The sequence below is a fragment of the Hypanus sabinus genome, chromosome 9, assembly GCF_030144855.1.
Source record: "Hypanus sabinus isolate sHypSab1 chromosome 9, sHypSab1.hap1, whole genome shotgun sequence".
NCBI classification, from domain to species: Eukaryota; Metazoa; Chordata; class Chondrichthyes; order Myliobatiformes; family Dasyatidae; genus Hypanus; species Hypanus sabinus.
Genome location: NC_082714.1, coordinates 46,837,807 through 46,859,019, shown reverse-complemented (window position 1 = coordinate 46,859,019; position 21,213 = coordinate 46,837,807). Strand labels below are relative to the sequence as shown.

Sequence of the window (21,213 nt, the reverse complement as noted above, 5' to 3'; positions counted from 1 at the left end):
GGGATACTTCGGGTCTACCTGGCGAGGCCTCTCCTGATCTATCACTCGTGCCCACCTGCAACTTGGAGCCCTCTGTCCCGTGGCCAAACCCCACTTCCTCCCCTGCAGAGTCACGCTGCCCACAGATAGTACCCCCCCCCCCCCCCACTTCACCTGTCTCAATGGGAGAAAGGCCGAGAGTCTCTTCCTCAATCAATGGGGAGTTAGTGAAAGGCAACATATACCACACATCCAGGTCCTCATCCTCCAAATCAGTATCCCTCTTAGGTGTGGGGTCTGGCCTAACGTCACCTGTTGGGGGCCTGGTAGTCACCCTGCATTTGCGCAGAGTCCTCATACTAGGTGCAGGCTCCAAATCAGGCTCTGGGTCTACCTGCACCTCTTGTCCCGGGGCAACAGGTGGTTCCGATGGAGAATCCTGACAGGCCCATTCCCATCCTCTGGTTTCACCCAAAAAACTGGTAGGTTTGGCATCTGACTCTCCACCACATCGGGCATAGCTGCCCAGCGGTCAGCCAACTTGTGCTTTCCAGGTAGCCCCAAATTCCTTATGAGGCCGTCATAAGGGGGCTTTAGGGGATGTTGGTGTGCATCATGGTGGATGAAAACAAACAAGGTAGAAGGTAGGTCAATAGGAACTCAAGAGTACTGTATGCTATGATGAGAGGTTTGGGAATTCGCCCAGCAGTCACGTAAACTCAGGTGCATTGGTTCATGCACTTGACAGAATTGTTGTGGAGAACTTACTAGGCAGAAGGGTAATGACCTAAAGTCCTTGACATCCACAAGCCGGCAGCTTTTAAGGAAGACTAGCAGTGTATGGGCACTCAGGAAATCTTCATCGAGCAGAGGCCTAGCTACTTTAGCCAGGACGAAATCCTCTGTGTGACATCGTCCACTGAAGCAGATCATCACCTGTCATATCCCATGGGTCTGGATCCCACTGCCATTGGTGGCCTCCAGCAAGGTTTCATCTCCTTGCCTTCTGATCAATAGGCGACGCTGGCAGTACCCATGCCACACAGGAAATGTTATCCTGAAAGGGTGTCCGTAATGAACAACAGACGACCCTGGCAGCTGGAATCCATGGTGTTCACAGACCTCTGCACTGGCACTGTCGAAGCTGCAAGACTGCAGGCACTTCCTAGCCTTGGTATAAAATCGATAATGGTAAAAACACAGGCCTGGCATTGTCTGTTTTGCAGCTGCGGGCACCCTTATGTTGGGGACCTGACTGATTGGTCTTACTGAGGTAGGGAAAGGAGAAGGAATGGTGCTTCATTACCTAGCTGAGTGTAGACGAGCAGCCATTTTAGCAAACTCCCGAGCATCCTTCATGGCTGCATTAGTGGTGGCTGTGTGAACTTGATTAGGCATTTGCTGCATGAAGATATCTTTAAGAATAAGACAAGGATGGTAATTTCCCAGGAGAGACAGCATATGATCCATTAGCTCTGACGCCTTAGCTCAGATCCCAATAGTCTAGAAGTCTATAAAAGATGATTCTTCAGCGATTTATCGTGTTCAGGCAGGTGTTCTAGTATACTCCCCAGTCTCTTAGAAGTGGACCAGTCTCGGAGACATGGAGCAATGCCACTACTTAGAAATATTTATTGTTGTTGGCGGTGATTTCTCACTGCGCGGATTGGGCCTCGGCCTTGGCTTGTACAATCCAAGCAACAGCATTTCTCTCACAAATCTCTGGCGGTTTCAAAGTGATAGCATTGGCAGAGATGTTCAATGACTCTGGAATCATCCTACAGCATTAGGCTTTCACAAATAAAATGGTGGAGGCATTTTATGTTTAGGAAAATCCCTAGCAACTCATTTACTGAACACCAAAACAACGCAAAACATGGTAAAAGTCCTTTATGTAATTATCTCATCACATAGGACCAGCCTCTTAAAGCGAAGCTCAACTCTGCGTTGGCGATTGTAACTTCTGTATGATTCCACCAATTACATTACCATACATTTGTATCATGGCCTGGTATGGAATCACCAATGCCCAGGAATGGGAGAGCTTACAGAAAGTAGTGGATACAGGCCAGTCCATCCCAGGCAAAACCATCCCTACCATTGAGCACATTTACATGGAGCACAAACACAAGAAAGCTGCAGCCATCATCAGAGACCCCCATCATCCAAGCCATGCTCTTTTCTCGCTACTAACATCATGCAGGAGGTACAGAAGCCTCAGGTCCCACCTGACCAGGTTCATGAACAGCTAATACCCCGGAATTATCAGTCTTCTGAATCGCATGGATAATTTCACTCACCACATCTCTGAATTATTTCCAACCTATAGACTCACATTCAAGGACTATTCACAACTCAGGTTCTCAGTATTTTCTTTTATTTGCACAATATGTCTTCTATTGTACATTGTTGTTAGTCTTTCCTTATTATAATTTTTCATAAATTCTTTTATCTTCCTCTAAATGTCTGTAAGAAAATAAATCTCAAGTTAGTATATGGTAACATATATGTACTTTGATAATAAACTTACCTTGAATATTGAACTGTGAACTTTGAACTCTGAAATCACCTCCTTGACTCTCATAAAGGAACAGAGATCCTTATTCTCCACATACATTTACATGTATTACGAGTTTGCTGTGGTGTATTGGTCAGGATGTGACATGCAACAAAAAAAACAACTTTCAACAATTATAAAGAACAAAGAGTTATATCAAAATAAAGTTAGAGGTTAAAATATGGATATGGAATAAAATATACATAGATACATAAATTCTAGTCAAGTCAAATTGCTTTTTATTGTCATTTTGACCATAACTGCTAGTACAGTACACTGTAAAAACAAGACAACGTTTTTCAGGACCATGGTGCTACATGAACAATACAAAAACTACACTGAACTACGTAAACCAACACAAAAACTGCACTAGACTACAGACCTACCCAGGACTGCATAAAGTACACAGAACAGTGCAGGCATTACAATAAATAATAAACAAGACAAAAGGCACAACAGAGGTCAGTAGGTTGGTAGTCCGATGGCTTGGGGAAATTCCAGCATGTACTTGCAATGTAAATAACATTATATGAAGTATTTTAAAGTGTATACAGTTCAGAGCAATGATGTGGTAGATAGTGAGGCTTGGGGGTTAACTAAAATGGTTTATCAGGTTAACTGCCAAGGGGAAGAAGTTTTTAAGATGGCATGACCTTTTGTTTTAATAGCCCTATAGTGCTTTCCAGAAGGGAGCTTTTCAAAAAGACAGCTTGCCCAGTGGGTAGTGTTTGCAATGATTTTTCCTACCTGCATGTTGGTTATGGACACGTACAAGTCCTGTGGTAATGGTAGACTGTAGCCAATCACCTTTTCTGCTGATCTGACACACCACTGCAGTTTTTGTATACTGTGGGATAATGCTTTACCAAACCAGAAAATAATGGCTGAATTGAGGACGACAGTGTAGAGTTGCACCAGTATGTATTGGGGAATATGGAATTTTACCAGCTACGACAGAAGTACATCTTCTGCTGAGCCTTCTTGTTAATGAGGGGTATGTTCTCGAACTTGAGGTCCTGATAAAATAATCATGTCCAGGAACCTGAACGCTGAAGTGGTACTGTTGAACTTTTGATGATGAGTGGGTGGAGAGAAGACACATTTCTCCTGAAGTCGATATGAGGACATTCAGCTCCAAGTTGTTTTGATTGCACCAGGACACTAGTTTGTTCATTTCCTAGTGATACTTGGACTCGTCTCCTCTGGTGATTAGTTCATTGACTAATCAGAAAACCTGTCAGTTCAACTGATAGATTACTGGAGATGTAGTCATTGGTGTATAGAGAACATGGGAGAGGAGAGTGAACAGATTCTTGTGGCACACCAGTGCTGAGTGAGTGCTATATGAAGATGAATTTACCTAGTCTCATATACCTCCTCCTGTCAGGGAGGAATTTTGTGATCCACCTGCAGATGGGACCTGGTATGTTAAGATTGGAGTGTTTCTCTTGCAGAAGCTCAGGGAAGAAGGTATTGAAGGCTGAACTGAAATCAACAAAGAGAACCCTAACATATGTATTAGGGGAGTTGAGGTGCTCTAGTATTAAGTCCAGGCCAATGTGAAATGCATCATCTCCAAATTTGTTGGCTCTGTAGGAGAACTACAGGAGATCTAGAAAATTTTGAGCTATGGGTTGGAGAAATTACATACCAGCCTTTCAAAAGTCTTTGTTATGGCTGATGTGAACGCAACTGGCCTGTAGCCATTGAGCCAACGGTGACTTTTGATCAATGATAGAAAGTAGCAATTAAGCAAGTATCACAAGAGGGATCCCTATTACAGACATTGTCAGAGCAAAAGAGTAAATCATCCAGTTGCACAAGGGAAATTATCATTGGAAGGTAGACATCTCAGGCTGGGGTATCACTGCAGGAAATTCTTAGGAGAGATGCTTGCTCCCAAAATTCGCCAGAGGTTATTATAGATGTAATGAGTGAACTGGCAGACTCATTGGTAATGAGTCACCATGTTCCAGCAATTGCATCTCCTCCATCATAAAATCAGAAGTTGGAGCACTTGCTGATGGGAGAACATTCATAGGCAGCATGTGACAGGTAATTCTTTAAGTGCTGGTCAATAGCTATCTCAAATAATGGAACCCAGCCACCTCCCCTGACATTTTAACAACATGGCAATTCGGAAGCTCAAGCATTAATATCCCGAGCTGGTTAGCCTTGACTGGTGTTACATACCCCGTAACTGGGTGTCTGACCAGCAGAGAAAGAAGAATCCGTTGGAGTCTGGTGGTACCAAACTAAAGGTGTTTATTAGTAAACTACACAATACAATATCAAAAATGCAAATATACATATAAAACAAGTTAGTAGTAATAAATCTAAAAGTGTAGGAATAATAATAAACAAGCTCTATCGATGTCTACTGGTAAATGAATTGTCATAGGAAAGTATAGAGTTCAGTTTATAAATGCTGAGGTGGTTATGGTTGTTGTATTGAAATCGTTGCAGAGAGAGAGCAAGCAAGATGTAACAGCAACAGCTGCAGCAGGCAAACCTTTTGTGGCTTGCTTAATCTGTCGTATCGTTGTGGTCATTCAGTTATGACCCCTCTGTTCTTCAGCTAGACCATTCTTCTGTGGTGGACTCATCACTCTGGCATGAGTGGGGACACACACAAGTCCCCACCGGCCCTGCTGTAATACTGTGAACTTTACTGACTGATCTCCTGGTTCGGTCTCCGAAGCCCCCACCTTTCTGTGGGTTCCCAACACTCAGTCAGTGTCCACTGGTGTGTCTGAAGGGTGTCTCTCCAGATCTGTCTTTTATCCCCACTCACGGGGTCTCAGCTATCCAGCAACTTTGAATGACCGTGTCCATCAAGTCAGGACACTCCTGCTATCTCCTGAGGAATGTTAACGAGCAAAGTAAAGTCCTTGTAGTGGAAGGTAAATAATCCAGGAAGAGTCAAAATACGGTAAATCAACAGTCTCGCTCCCCCTTTATCTGTAGCAGATGTTCTTGCTTGGGCTTTATCTCTCTCAATAGCAGCATAGCAACAGCAATAGTTCGTAGTTCTCAGGAGGGGGATGGTTAACTCTGCACCCCATTGACCATCAGGTCTGTACATCACTCATAACACTGGAAACTTAACTGAACCAACCACGTATACTGTGACTACAAGAGCTGTCAGAATTTGAGGGGCTTCTCTCTTAAGTATCTGAGTTTAGGAAATTTGGGTGTAATTGTGCATGAAGTAGAGGAGGTTGGTATAGAATGACAGCAAACTTCTGGGAAGCACAAATGGTGTGTGGACATTAATGCACAAGGCTTAAGTATAAGTAGAAGCATAAAGCAACCTTGGAGTGATTGTACACTGATTAGTGACACCCTAGATTCTTGGGCGACAGCTTGGTCCTTTCCAAACAAAGTAAACATTGGTTTTGGGGATGATACAATGAATTAATTCCAGGGAAGAGGAACTAGTCCCATATGGAGAGGTTAAGCACAGTGGTCATTTCCTTATTACAGTTTAGAAAAGTAAGAGTGGACATTACAGAATCAAATAAGATTATAAGAGAAGCAGATTTTATGTAGAGGGATCAGGTGACAGGACAGAATTATGTGCTTAAAGTTTAGAACCAGCTAGTAAGTTGACTTGAGGGACTGTGTTGCCGACCTTTGCTCTGTTTTTTATGCTTTCTGGGAATGAAGGGGTTAACATATAAGGAGCGTTTGGCAGCTTTGGGCCTGTACTCACTGGAACTTACAAGAATGAGGTGGGAGGGATCTCATTAAAACCTACCGAATGTTGAAAGAACTAGATGGGGTGGATGTGGAGAGAATATATCCAGAACTCGAGGGCACAGCTTCAAAATTGAGGAGTGACCCTTTAGAAAGGAGACAAGGAAGAATTTTTTTTTATCTAAGAGTAGTACATCTGTGGAATACTCAGCCACAGACTGCAGTGGAGTCCAAGCCCATGGGTATAGTTAAGCTAGAAGTTGATAATTTCCTGATCAGCCAGGGCATCAAAGGATAGGTGAGAAGGCAGGTGTATGGGGTTGAGTGGGATCCGGGATCAGCCAAGATGGAATGGCAGAGCAGACTTGATGTGCTGAATGGCCTAATTCTCCTCCTATGTCTTATGGTCTTAAGGTCCTGATGAATCTTTGCCTCTGGCAGTTGCTGTTTCCCAGAGACAGGTAGTGATGTTCCTTTCTACAAGTTGCATTATTCCATGAAATGCTTGATTTGCAATTTTTATAATTGTATGCTGCCTGCTTGAACTCTTGATGTCCTTGAATTGTATCACTGTCTTTTCAGATAGTGCCAAAATTTCCCTTTGTTAGCTTCTCAAAAGTCTTTCACAATAATATATCATGTTACATTTACAAATGCCAATAATATCTTTAAATATTCCATAGGAGCATTATCAAATAGAATCACAGCGCAGAAGGATGCTAATAAGTCCATTTGAGAACTCATTGGTATCTATGACTAACCTAGCAGGAGGGTAAAATGGATGGATGGGTAGATGGATAGTTTGGATAACTATGAAGAGATTAAGCAGACTGGACCTTTAAACTCTAGAATTAAGAAGAAGTAAAGGAGACCTAAGTGAAAAAAAAGTCATTACAGAGTAGATACAAGATTGATACTTCTGGTCAGAGTGTCCAGCAGTGAAAGTCATGGCCTTGGAATAAGGGTTCCATTCCTCCAGACTGAGATTTAAACAAATTTCATTACCAGAGGTGGTGAACCTCTGGAATTCTCTACACAAGGAGGTGTGGAACATCAGTCCCTATGTATTTTCACTTTAGAGTTTGGTCAAGCTTTAGAGATTAAGGAAATCAAGAGATATAATTAATGCAGAAAAATGGAGCTGAGGTAAAAGACCATCCACAATCTATATGAACGCTGGAGCAAGCATAAGGGATGGACAATCTAGCTCACCACGGGCCCTGCACTTAGATTGCGTGTGTGCATTGCACTTTCATTGCAAGTATAATATTTTGTCCTTTTGTACTTCCTCAGTGTACTTATTTATGGAGTGATCTGCCTGGGTGTCATACAAGTAAAAGCTTTTCACTGTGTCTCTGTACAAGAGACGATAATAAACCAATTACCAACTAAAAATAGCAGTCTCCAGCCTCTATTTCTTGTGTTCTTGCTTGAGGAAGTATTGAAATATTTTTTCTTTAGGGAACAGCAGGCCTGTTAATCAATAAAGGCTTGAGTAATAAGCAAATTGCACTTATACATTACTTAATAAATTCCTTGCATCCCTCTGCTTCATACAGGCATGAAATATGTTGTGAAATGTGGTGAGGTAAGAATGCCGCCTTATGTTTATTCTCTTGCTCTTTCTTGTTCTTTCCAATTTTCAGTTTGTCTCATGTATTGCTGGCACTCTTGACATGAGGTGATTTTTTCAGCAGATTACTTGCTTTGGAAGCCGGTGAGTGGCCACCTAGTTAGGAGCTTACTACAGTCCTTCTTTCTCAGTAATGTTTCTGTTCTTCATTCTTTCCTATTCAAATTCACAATCCTGCTGGTCTTCCCCAAGTCTGCATCAGTTCCGTTATCTTTACCCAATTTATAGAATTAGAAAGTTGAAACATATTTCCATGGCGATGTCTGCACAGATTCCCTCTCTTCAGAGTTTCTGAAAAATGCCCGAGTTCAGGTGGCTGCAATCAATCATAATCATGATCGAAGTTCCAAGTAAATCTTACTATTAGTGTACATATATATCAACACACACAACCCAGGGATTCATTTTCCTGCAGGCATACTCAGCAAATCCATAGAATAGGAACGAGAACAGGACCAATGTAAGATCAACCAGAGAGCAAAAGATAACAAACTGTGCAAATGGAAATATAAATAAATAGCAATACATAATGAGAACATTAGATAAAGTGGGATAATTGGTTGTGGGAACATCACAATGGATGAGCAGGTGAATGTAGTTATTCCCTTTTGTTCAAGAGCGCAATGGCTGAGGGGTAGTAACTGTTCTCGAACCTGGTGGTACGAGTCCTGAGGCTCTTGTACCTTATACTTGATGGCAACTGCAAGAAAAGAGCATGGCCTGGGTGGTGAGGGATCTCTGATGATGGATGCTGCTCTCCTATGACAGCATTTCATGCAGATGTGCTCAGTGATTGGATAGGATTTACTGGAAGTCAATAAAATGATTTGGATTAGATTGGTTTATTGTGTTATACACAAGGGTGTAATGAAATGTCTTATTCTCATGAAGCTCACAAGAATAAACAATACAAGAATAGATGCAGTGATAAGCGCAAAAAACGATGGAATGGTCTATGAACAGTATGCAAGACAAGCTTTTCACTGTATCTCAGTTCATGTGGCAATAATAATCCAATGCCAATACCAATATAGCATAATGAGGAAAAGCTCAACAAAATGCTAAAGTGATAACAATGGAAGGGTAGAAATAAGAATTTGGCAGCACCACCAGGGAGGAGATGTGAAAGAGCTGATTGGTTCAGAAGTCTGATAGCAGTGAGGAAGACACTATTATTGAGTCTGGTCATCTGGGCTCTCAAGCTGCTGTACCTTCTCAAAGCTTGAAGTAAAGTTGTTATCAGAGTACCTATGTACACCCCTGAAGTTCATTTTATTGTGGGCATACTCAATAAATTCAATTGCCATAATAGAATTAATGAAATACCACATCAGTTAGGCTTTCAACCAGTGTGAAAGGGACAACTATCTATGCAAATACAAAATGAAAGAAATAATAATGAAAAATAAGCTATAAATATCGAGAACATGATCTGAAGAGTCCTTAAAAGTGAGTCTATAGGTTGTGGGAATATTTCTGTGATGGGGCGAGTGAAGTTGAGTGAAATAATCCCCTCTGGTTCAAGAGCCTGATGGTTGATGGATAATAACTGTTCCTGAACCTGGTGGTGTGAATCCTGAGGCTCCTGTACCTGCTTCCTGATGGCAGCAGTGAGAAGAGAGCATGTCCTGGGTGGTGGGGGTCCACGATGATAGATGCTGCTTTCCTGCAACAGCACTCCATGCAGACGTGCTCAATAGATGTGCTAGAAGAGAGAAAGGAGAATGGTCAGGGTGGCAGGCATCTTTGATGGTATCCAGGTTTTCCTGATGCAACACATTGTGAAGATGGACTGAATGGAAATCTCTGATGGCCTCGGCTTTGCTTACCAGTCTCTCAGGTTCTATCAGTTCAGAGCTGAGCAATTGCTATATCAGGCCGAAATGCAACCCATCAGGAAATTTTCCAATTAAAAAAGTACATACAATAAATGGAGATTGCCATCAATATTCACATCATGGGCTAGCAGCATAATGCCTTGGTTAAGATCTTTACTGCTATGCTGTAGATATTTCATTTTAGCAGTTCTGTAAGAACAGTCTGTTCTGCTTTGTTTGGGCTTAGTTGTTCAACTTAGGAATGTGCTGTCAGCCAGTCGGATGGTGGAACTGCGAGGAGGTTCTGGAGAATGCCGAGCTGGGATTTTTTTGACAGGAACCGGGAAAAGACAGGAAGGAAGATAGCCAAGGAGGCCGTCCCTGTTGCATAGAATGCTTTGTGCAAATGAATGGCTTCAAGTAGGAAGGATGAATACTCTTGTAAGAGAACTGTTTGCTTCAGAAGGATTTTGAACAACATTTGGAAGGTGATATGTGCTTTCACACAGACCAAGGGTCCAGTGCATGAGTTATAGAGAAGCGCAAGATGAGCTCTTACTTAAGTAAACGTTTGACTGCTTAAGAATAATGGATACTTATTGGTTTTTTTCTTTCTTTCCTTTAATAACTGTTTGCTTAGTTAACATTCTTATATATATTTCCTTATAATTGTATGCAGTGTATGATCCGCTATTTCTTCCTGATAGGCAATTGCCGGGGAGCAGTAAGTCACAGAGCATTCATACAAACGAGGTGGCTGGGACATTCCAACCACATGGATTCGGCAGGACCAAGGTCCTACACACCCAAGACGTATGGAGCCTGAGAAAGGTGGGTTTCTCCCCGCGGAGTCCCGTGGCTGTTAGTGAGGGGCTAATGAGCTGCATTTCCGGTGACACCCAATAAAAAGGGATCTCACCTAGAAACTGCTGTTGGACGTAAAACTTAATCCATCTACACTTGGAGTGGAATTTGGAGTTCAATCCCAGTGTCCTCTATGAGGAGTCTTTGTACATCTTCCCCAGTGAATGGGTGGGTTTTCGTTGGGTGCCTGGGTTTCCTTGCACAGTCCAAAGACATAATGCGTAGATTGTAATTGGCCCATGATTAGGTTAGATCTGCTTGTATTTGTGGGGCTGCTGGGGCAGACTGGCTCAAAGGGCTGGAAGGGCCTACAACATTGAAATAAATAAATAGATAGAACCACAACTTCTGCATTAAAGATGACAATTAAGGGTTTGATTGCTCTTTTATAGTGAACGCTCTTGCAGCCTGGATCAGTATAAGTTACATAAAGCTGTGAAAAGGACATCTTCACTGTCTTCTGCTCACACTTGGCCCACAGGTTGATCAGCATATGTAACCAACTTGAATTGGCCTTATGGACCGAGGTGAATTGTAGCAAGTGAGAGGCTTTGCTCTTTGACAACGGGCCTAACCTGTTCTCTGTCTGGTTCTCCATCGGGTACCGGGAATCTTGTTTGGATGAGCTGGGATATGTGGCACTGGATTGAGTAGCTAAAGTGAAACAGAAATTGGGAACATGGGAATGACGACCCTTCCGATCAACTTCATCATCAGCTACATGGTGCAGGAGTAGCCCATGGCCTTGTAGTCACAGTCACCCTGTGTAAAAGTCATCTTTTGCTTCATCTGGGGATCCCAGGTGAATAGCATCCATTGGGTCATGATATACAGGGCTGCAGAGAAAGGGAGGAGAAACCAGCCAATGTGGCTGTTCATCCTGATGGCCACTTTTGTGTGTGTCTCCATTGAGTGGGAGTACACAAACACTAAGTGTCACCATGTGTAAAGGCTCCACCTGACCCTAGAGTGGCAAAGAATGAGCCCTCATTGTCATTGCAATTTTCCATTCATTTGGGCTTCACAAAAATACTCGGTTCTTTGTAGAAAAATTCTAGTGGAAAAGACCCCTGATCACAGATTTATCAGACAATAGCCAGCCTGGAACATCCAGAAGGCCCTGTCGGAGAAGGAGACGGTGAATCCTGTGGGATAGTTCCCAGAGTGGACTGTCAAGATAATTTGGCAGACTGCCTCATCACAGAACCCACAAACAAGCGGCAAGATCTCTCTTGACTGGCTGTAAGAGAGGCCCTTCTTATCAGATCTGTCCTGCATAATCAGGGCCCCAATCTTACTGTACAGAGCCCTCAGGATACCTCTTTGCAAACTGCACATTTCCCATTAAGGCCTGAAGAATGATTCAATGGTCCTTGCAGAGGTTCTGAAGATGTTAAGATTAGTTTCACTCCCAGGGGATGTTTTATTTATGTTATTTAGTGATACAACCTTTTGGCCCATCAAGCTATGCTGCTCCAGCAACCCCCAACAAATTCAATCATCCCTAACCCAATCACGAGACAATTTACAATGATCAATTAACCTACCCACTATGTCTTTGGACTGTGGGAGGAAATTGGAGGAGCTGGAAAAAAAGCAATGGATTCCACAGGGATGCTGGAGGAGAAGAGCAAGACTGTGCAAGGAAGACTGAGCAGAAGCATTGGGACAAATAATACAACATTGAGATAGTCGCAGTTCTTTACATTTGGCAGGCTATGTAAGTTATATGCCAGATTCTATGCATGCATGGTGAGACGGAGAAAGTTTAAAGCAGATGTCTAGAGCAGGTTTTTTACACAGAGTGTTTGGTGTCAGAAATGCACTGCAGTGGGGGTGGGGTACATGCCAGCAGATAAGATAATGACACTTAAGTGCTGTTAGATAGATGCAAAAATGAGGAGATATACTGTATTCCATGTACAGACAAAAGAAATTTAGTTTAAATTGGCATTATGTTTGGTACGGACATGATCGTTCGAAGGGCTTGTTCCTGCCCTATTGTGGTGAACTACATATACCTGTCTGGACATGCCCCCTGCTGACTGCCCCTGTGGCTCCTCCCACAGACCCCTGTATAAAGGCGATCGAGGCCTGAGCCCGGCCTCTCTGTCTCCAGGATGTAGTATGGTCTTTACGTCTCAGAGTGAGTTATTGATGGTGCATCACCTATACTGTTCCATGTCCTATACCAAGACTGACAATGTGAAGAAGTGCAAATTCCCCACTGAGTCCTGGGAACCTCTGCACTTAACCTGTAAAAATGATACAGACTGTATTAGTGACAGAAAGAGATCACCACCTCACCATCCTCACATGCCAGCACCTCCTGCCCTACCTGTGGAAGTGTCTGGAGTTCCTACGTTGGCCGCATCAGTCACCCTCAAACTTGAATCTTAAGCAAATTAACCTAGATCTCCGGGAGAAGCAGTTGTATCCAATGCTCTCAGCCAATTCCTACTATCACATCAAGATATTTCTAAAAAATTCAAAGTATGCATTATTCATGAATGATTTGAATGAACGCAATACAAAACATTCAGTTAGGAAATTATCAGTGTGAATTAGCTGGAAGCTGGATTCTGTGATGATGGTGGTCATAGGTCAATCAGTCACTTGTCACTTTGGAACAGGGTGTCTCAAACATCGCTTTTGGAATTTCACGTACCATGTGATTCTAGCGCTCCCAGTCATGGGTGGTTACCAAGTGGCCCCCTTAGCAATCTCGTTACAAGTTTCTCAGCCCAGTACGCAGTATAACCATGTTTATTCTCAGTTTTTGATGTGAGAAAGGGGAGGTTGTTGATATTTGGTGAGTGCTGTATTGCACAGAGGGGAGGACAGTAAGCTGATGGTGAGTGTGAAGTGTGTTTTCCAAGTATTGTATGAACTGGCCCAACTTGGGTTGTGATGTTAGCCTCTCCCTCCCAAATTACCTCCCCCAACTTCCCCTTATGTAGCTTATGGGAGTGACTTATGGAAGTGAACAAACTCTACCAGCACAGTGGAAAAGTCACACGGTTGGTGAGAAGCTAATAACGCCAGCACATAAAATTATAATGAGTGAAATACTAGGACAAAATGCAGTATGAGGAATTGAAAAGGTTTCACTCTCAAACAGTATGGTAAGTTGACAAATTGATGACATGTCACATGATGCTGAAGAGGTTTTGTGCAATAAACTGAAAGACAGTAGCTTCTTTATCCAGATTGATGATTCAACAGATTTCAGCAATAAATGTCATGTTGTAGCATTTGTAAGATTTGTAAATGATGATGAAATTCAGGAAAACTTTTTCTGTTACAAAGAGCTATGTGAATCAAGCAAAGGCCAAGATATGTTGAATGTTTTGTCTTCATATCTGGAAACTGTCTTGGAGGAACTGTGTTGACATCTGTGCTGATGGTGCCCTATCAATGACTGGCTCCACGAGAGGTTTTGTTTCTCTTGTAAAGTAAATCCTGACCTTGTCACAACACTTTGCTTTCTTAACAAAGAGCTGAGATGTCAAAAAACTCCTGGAGATGAAATGAAAAAAATTCTGGATGATACTACCAAACTGGTTGACTTTATTAAACAAAGACCAGTTCACTTGAGAATGTTTAAGAAAACTGTGTGAAAACCTGAGCAAAGAGCATGCTAATCTCTTGCTACATACAGAAATCCGGTGGCTTGGCAGAGGAAGATTTCAACAGGGTGTTTGAGCTGAAAGGTGAATTGCAGGAGTGCTTTCAAGAAAATCATAGGCCAGATTTTGCAGAGTGCTTTGAGAGAAGAGGAATAACTTTGCGAGCTGCAGTCTGATTGTGCTGCAGTCAAGATGAGATTTACTGACTTGCCCCTAGGCAAGTTCTGGATTTCTGTGAAAGAAGAGTATCCTGCCATTCTTAAGAAGGCAATGGACATTTTGCTGACATTTTGCTTACATCATACGAGCAAGCTTTTTCTTGTTTAACAAACATCATGAAAAAGGATAGAAATCATCTCATTTCATTTGAAGGTGAAATCTGTGTGTGCTTATCTCAAGTTTGAGCTGGAACTGAGTACTTGCGTGGCAAAAGCGCAAGCACAGGTTTCATATGCTAGGCCTATGCTTAAGCCTGATCATGTCACTTAATAAGAAAATGTTTTTTCTTGTATAAAATTGTGTCTTAGGCTATATTTTTATTTATATTGCTTTGGCTTATGGTTTTTAGTAACTTTACTATTCGACATTGTCAATAACTTTTTGAGTTATAAATAGCATTAATTAAGATCAATTTCCTGCCTTTATTTAAATTAAATCTACCAAGCCAACCTTCAGAAAAATAAAGTCCGATTTGGCTTAAGCCAGTTATTTCACAGGAATTTGCTACGTTTGCCTTCTGAGTTTTAAAAATTTATGAAAGGGAAATAAAGAAGTTAATTTCAAGAAAGGTAAGCTAAGCTTAACTAACTTTTTTTTCAAGAAATATTAGCAAAAATTTCATTCTCTACTCAAAAGAGCATTCACAATTATTTTCGGATTATTATATTTACAACTTACTGACCATGAGCTGTAGATATAATAGTTTTTATGAAGGGGTTCCCTGAGAATGAAAATAATTTTCAAGGGTTCCTCCAGGGCCAAAAGGTTGAGAAAGGCTGCTTTAGAATGACCGTGTCAGAAAATGTTTTATCCTTGTTTTGTCATTGTTAAAGACATAATATTTTGATGGCTTCTAATTCAGCTTAATTATTAAAATATCAACAAAGATTAAATGTAAATTTACCTCTCTTTGAGCATTGACTTTCCAGTCTCGATATATTGTTCAAGAGAAAAATCACAATAGCTTATAATGGTGTACTGCAGCTAGACACATTAGAATCCTGATATCTACCTGCAGATTTTGCAAGAACCCTACCCACGAAACACACTGCGAGTGTCATATGCAGCACTTGCAACACTCTGCATGTTACAGAAACTCTTCGTACAATTGACTTTATTACTCACCACAAAAAAATGGCATGGAGCAAATGCTAATTATCTGAAAGTTTTTGCAATGTGTTCCTCACTTCCTTTTAACCTCACACCGTTCCTTCTCGCAATAGTTCCTTTATTTTAACAAATGAATAACATTCAGAATAACGGTCAAAATGAATTGGAAATTGTAGCATGGGTGGCAAATTCCAAAGGTATGTATTTCCAGAGATATGACTTTGACTTCTATTTGGGGATTTATAAGTGTAAGTAGTTACACAGAACTGGACTATAAAAGCTAGTAACTATGAGTATGGATGACCATGAAACCATTAGATTATTGTTAAATGTAATTGGTTCATTAAAATTCAGGGACAGCAGCTTGCTATCCTTACTTAGAACAGATTAAATACACTCAGGGCCACTTTATTAGGTACCCTTGTGCATCTACTTGTTAATGCAAATATCAAATCAGCCAATCATGTGACAGTAACTCAGTGCATAAAAGCATGCAGGATATGGTCAAGATGTTCAGTTGTTGTTCAGTTCAAACTTCAGAATGGTGAAGAAATATGATCCAAGTGACTTTGAATATCTCAGAAATTGCTGATTTCTTAGGATTTTCTTTAGACTTTATAGAAAATAGTGTGAAAAGCAACAAATAACATCCAGTGAGCAGCAGTTCTGGGGTGAAGATGCCTTGTTAATGAGAAAAATGGTTAAACTTGTTCAAGTTGACAGGAAGGCAAAAGTAACACAAGTAACCACACGCCCAACATGTTGAACTTTGAATTAGATGAGCTGCAGCAGCAGAAGATCATGAACCTGCACTCAGTGGCCAGTTTATTAGATACCTTCTGTACCTAATAAAATGGCCACCTAATGTATTAGTCTAAACTGACTAATGCTTAACTGCCTCTGAAAGAGAACCTCTCAGGTTTCGACAGTAGATGTTGATAGAGCCAGATAGTCAGAGCAACATAATGGATTCAGGCTCTTTGACCCAAACCAGTACATGGACCCAACAGTACCCACCTAGCTAGTCCCAGTTTCCTGCACTCAGGCCATATTGTTCGAGACCCCACCCATCCATGTACCTATTCAAGTGCTTCTTAAATAGTTCTACTGTACCTGCTTCAACCACCTCATCTGGCAGCTCTCTCCATCTACTCACCATCTTCTGCATGAAGAAGTTCACTCTCAGGTCCCTTTTAAATTTTTCCCCTCTCATCCTAAACCTATCCCTCCTAGCTTTGGATTCCTCTGCCCTAGGGAAAATGCTGATCTATGCTTCACATGATTTTAAACATTTCTATAAGTTTGAGCTTCGTTCTAAAGGTTCCTTGTTTCGAAGGCACGTTTATGATCAAAGTACACAACTCTGCAATTCTTCTTCTCCAGATATCCACAAAACCAAGAGAAAAAGAACAGCAACTGGACCATCAATCCCCAAATCCCCTCTCCCCTGCACCAAAAATGAACAAAAACCGGGTAGGAACACTGACCCCCAGACCCCTCTTCCTTTGCACAAAACACCACAAATCCCCCTCTGCCAATCGAGAAAACAAACAAAAAGGAACAGGAACATTGATGTCCAGATCCCCCTCCCTGCACTAAAAAACAAAGAAGATCAAACAAAAAGAAACCCCTCAGAATATAAAAAACTGTAAGACTGAAAAAGCCCATAGTCCATAGTCCAAATCCATAACCATATCCAAATGCTGAAAAGCTCGGTAACATTCTCAGGGCGTAGTGGCAGGCCACACAGTCTCCCCTCTCTGGCAGCAGTCAAAAGGCACTCGCCTTCTGCTTTTGCCTCAATGTTTCAGTCTCCTTCTTTGCTTTAATCCGCGAACATTGGAAGCTTTAATCAGCAAAGTGGAGTTGAATATCAGCTCGCACCTCCCGCAGCCTCCTCACCACAAAGCCTGTGCTTGCTGCCTCCTAGAATTCTCTCAGTCATTCTCCTACAATCCAAAGTATAAACATCTGAACTAGCCAATCTCTTCCTATAACAGAGGCACGCCAGTCCTGGTAATATCATTGTGAACCTCTTCGACACCCTTTCCAGCTTAATCGTCTCTTTTCTAGAACAGGATGACCAAAACTACGGATGGTGCTCCAAGTGCAGAGGCACCAATGGCTTGTGCAGCTGCAATGTAATATCCCAGTTCCTCTACTCAGTGCCCTGACAGGCAAAAGCCAATATGCTAAATCCCATTTTCACCACCCTATCTACCTGTGAGCCATCAGCGCTGGACTTCGGGGCGAGAGGTCATGAGTTTGAATCCAGCCAGCTCCTGTTAAGAGCTGGTGATCTCTTAAAAAAGATCACCTGGCAGAAGGCAATGGCAAACCACTGTACGCGATTTCCCAATACGTCAGAGCGGCGTGGAAGGTAATTGTCCGCTACCTGGAAATAATTCCAGATGTGTCATACCTTATCTACCTGTGATGATCCTGCTTTTCTTTAACTATGTACTTGTAATACTAGATCCCTCAGTTCTGGTGCACTACCTAGTGCCCGACCATTCATAGTTCATGTGTATGACCCTTTAACAATAAATTCAAGTAAAATCTGAACATAATCCAAAAAGATTTGGTAATTTATGTCATCATCATTATGTGCCATGTTGTATGACGTGGGCGATAATGGTCTACGACTATGATTACTCTTGGCAAATTTTACAGAAGTGGCTTGCCATTGCCTTCTTCTGGGCTGTGTCTTTACAAGACATGTGAACCCAGCTATTATCAATACTCCTCAGAGATTGTCTGCCTGGCGTCAGTGGTCGTGTAACCAGGACTTGTGATATGCACCAGCTGTTCATATGACCATCCACCTCCTGCTTCCTTGGCTTCATGTGACTCTGATCAGGGCACCAAGCAGGTTCTACACCTTGACCAAGGGTGACCTGCAGGCTAGTAGAGGAAAGGAAGGAAGGTACAGGTAGACAATAAGATGCAAAGCCATGACAAGCTAGATTCTGAGGTCAAGAGTCCATCTTATTGTACAAGAGGTCTATTCAAAGATGTTATAACAGAGAACCAGAAGCTGTCTTTGATCCTGGTGATATGTGCTTTCAGGCTTTTGCTTCTCCTGCCTGATAGGCGGCAAGAGAAGAGAGAATGTTCAGAGTGGGAGGGTTCTTTGATTATGTTGGCTACTTTGCTGAGGCAGCAAGAAATGAGCTCAGAGATCTTGGAGCGGAAGCTGGTTTCTATGGTGTGCTGAGCTGTGTCCACAACTCTTTGCAATTTCTTGCAATCCTGGGCAGAGCAGGTGCTGTACCAGGCTGGGATGCATCCAGGAAGGATGTTTATAAAAGTTGGTGAGAGCCAATGGGAACATGTAGAAATTCTTCAGCCTACTGATGAAAGAAAGCACTTCCTTAGTGTTTACATGGTTGGACCAGGACAAGTTATTGGTGATGTCTACATCTAGGATCTCAACTTTCTCTATCTCAGGACCAATGATGCAAACAGGGGCATGTGCTCTACCCTCCTTTCTGGTTAATGACCAGCTCCTTTCCTGACATTGAGGGAACACTGTTGTTGTGACACCATGCTACTTGGGCCTCTATCTCCTTCCTGTACCCTAACTCGTTGTTTTTGAGCTATGGCTCACTATGACAGTACTATCTGCAAACTTGTATTTGGAGTTACAGCACAGTCTGGCTAAATGGTTGAGAGTGCATAAGGAATACAATAGGAAGCTGGGAATGCGACCTTGTGTGGCACCAGCATTGAGGACAGATGTGGTGGAGGTGTTGCAGCCTGTCTTTACTGAATATGATCTATCAATCAGGAAGTCAAGGGATCCAGTTACAGGGAGAGGTATTGAGTTCCAGTTCTGCGAGTTTGCGTCCAAACTCTAAGTGCGGTCTCACCAGAGATTTGTAGAGTTGTAACATGATTTCTCTACTCTTGAACTCAATTCCCCTATTAATGAAGACTAGCAACCCATAGGCCTTCTTAACTACCCTATCAACCTGTGCAGCGACCTTGAGGGATGTATGGATTTGAACCCCAAGGTCCCTTTGTTCATCCACACTCTTAAGTAACTGATCTTTAATCCTGTACTCAGTCTTCTGGTTTGTCCTTCCAAAATGCATCACCTCACACTTGTCCGAATTATTAAGGCATGTTGCCTTATTTTTCTTTGGCACTGGATAATAGTGATCTTTTAAAGCAGGTTGGAACCTCAGCTTAGAGTAGAGAGAGGTTAAAAACATCTTCACATACTATACCAGTTTATCTGTGTGTGTGTGTGTGTGTGTGTGTGTGTGTATCTATCTTATGGAATTATGTGGGTAGCAGGTATTAATGTCAATGAGAGGAAGTCTTTAAAATTTTCCCATTCAAATTTAAATTATAAGCACTATCCAATTTTGAAATAAAAATGACAGGTTGTAAACAAACAGTACTGTGACTCATAGAAGAGAATGCTCAAGAGATTATGGTTTGCAAGAGCATGACACATTTTCATATGCATCAGCCAAGGGTCAAACCACAGGATATGTCAATTTTCCATTGGCAGATTAGGTATCAGACACCTTCAGATATTTATTTTGCACTATTGTGATTGAGATCAAAGAAGTTTTTGGAATGGACCTACTTTGCCGCTTAGCACATCAAATGTGGTCATAAGCATAAATTGCTCTATCAATAATTGTGTGCTGAGAGAACCTGCCTTCTCAACACTGTATTTGATTGCCTGGTTTCTATGTCCTCAGAAGCTTTTAGACTATTGATCTGAATTACTCTGTCCCAGCAGTGGCGTCCTGTGCTCCCACAGTGTGTGTAGCTCAATGGAGCCATTTGTCAGATGCAAATTATTGAAGTAGACAATGTCACTGTAGCATTCGAAATTGCATTGAGTTTCCTGCTGTAATCTTTATCCTTAAGAGTTAAAAACTAAGTGTTCAAGATGGGGGCAATTCTGCAGAGAGTGCCTCCAATGCTTGCTTGTATTGATGAATTAAGGGCTTTCACATCCACAGCCACAATCTCAAGTGACTCAGTCACATCAAGGTCCAATTCCATCCTCCGGCAGGTGAGAGTGAAGGATCTTCTATCTCCCATTCATTTTGAAACTGTATTCCATGTTCCAGGAAACATCCTCCCTAGCTCTAGCTTTTCAAGCACTTTAAGAACTGAGTCATTTTGATGAAATTTCCTCTTATTCTTCTAAATACAGTTCCTGTCCACTTAATATCTTTTAAATAAAAATCTATTCTTGCTGGAACCAATTCAGTGATCTTTTACTGTGCTCCAACAGTGGTAAGGGTATCCTTCTTTAGGTAAAGAGACCAAAACTGTACACATACTTCAGATGCAGCCCCACCAAGGCCCTTCCTTACTCTGCTATTAAATTCCTTTGGTAATAATGACTGTCATATCATTTGCCTTCTTAATCACTCGGTGTATCTGCAGTTCAGTCTTCAACAGTGTTAAGTATGCCAAGATTCCTTCGAACGTTTAACACTACCCAATCTCCCACCATTTCTCAAATACACCATTTTCTTGTCACCTGCATCACAGTGACGATCCCCCCATTTTCCAACATGGAATCACTTTTACCTGCCTCTCCCGCTCACTCAATGTTTTCATGCCCCTTGGCATGATTTTACATCCTGCCCTGTACTCAGCATCTCACCTGGCTGCTATAGATTGTGAAAAGCTGGTGTTCAAGCACTGATCCCTGCTTTACCCTGTTAGGCA

The 21,213-nt window shown here is 41.9% G+C and overlaps 1 protein-coding gene across 1 annotated transcript in view; it reads left to right on the top strand.

The window, feature by feature from the left end:
• The first annotated feature begins 7,798 nt into the window (after positions 1–7,798).
• Positions 7,799–21,213, top strand: part of LOC132400048 (apolipophorins-like) — a 103,906-nt gene continuing 90,491 nt past the window's right edge. Inside the window, exons 1-2 of the mRNA XM_059981134.1 lie at positions 7,799–7,823; positions 10,393–10,516. Coding sequence (XP_059837117.1) covers positions 10,501–10,516 — 16 coding nt within the window. The 5' untranslated portion in view covers positions 7,799–7,823; positions 10,393–10,500. The remainder of the gene's footprint in view (positions 7,824–10,392; positions 10,517–21,213) is intronic.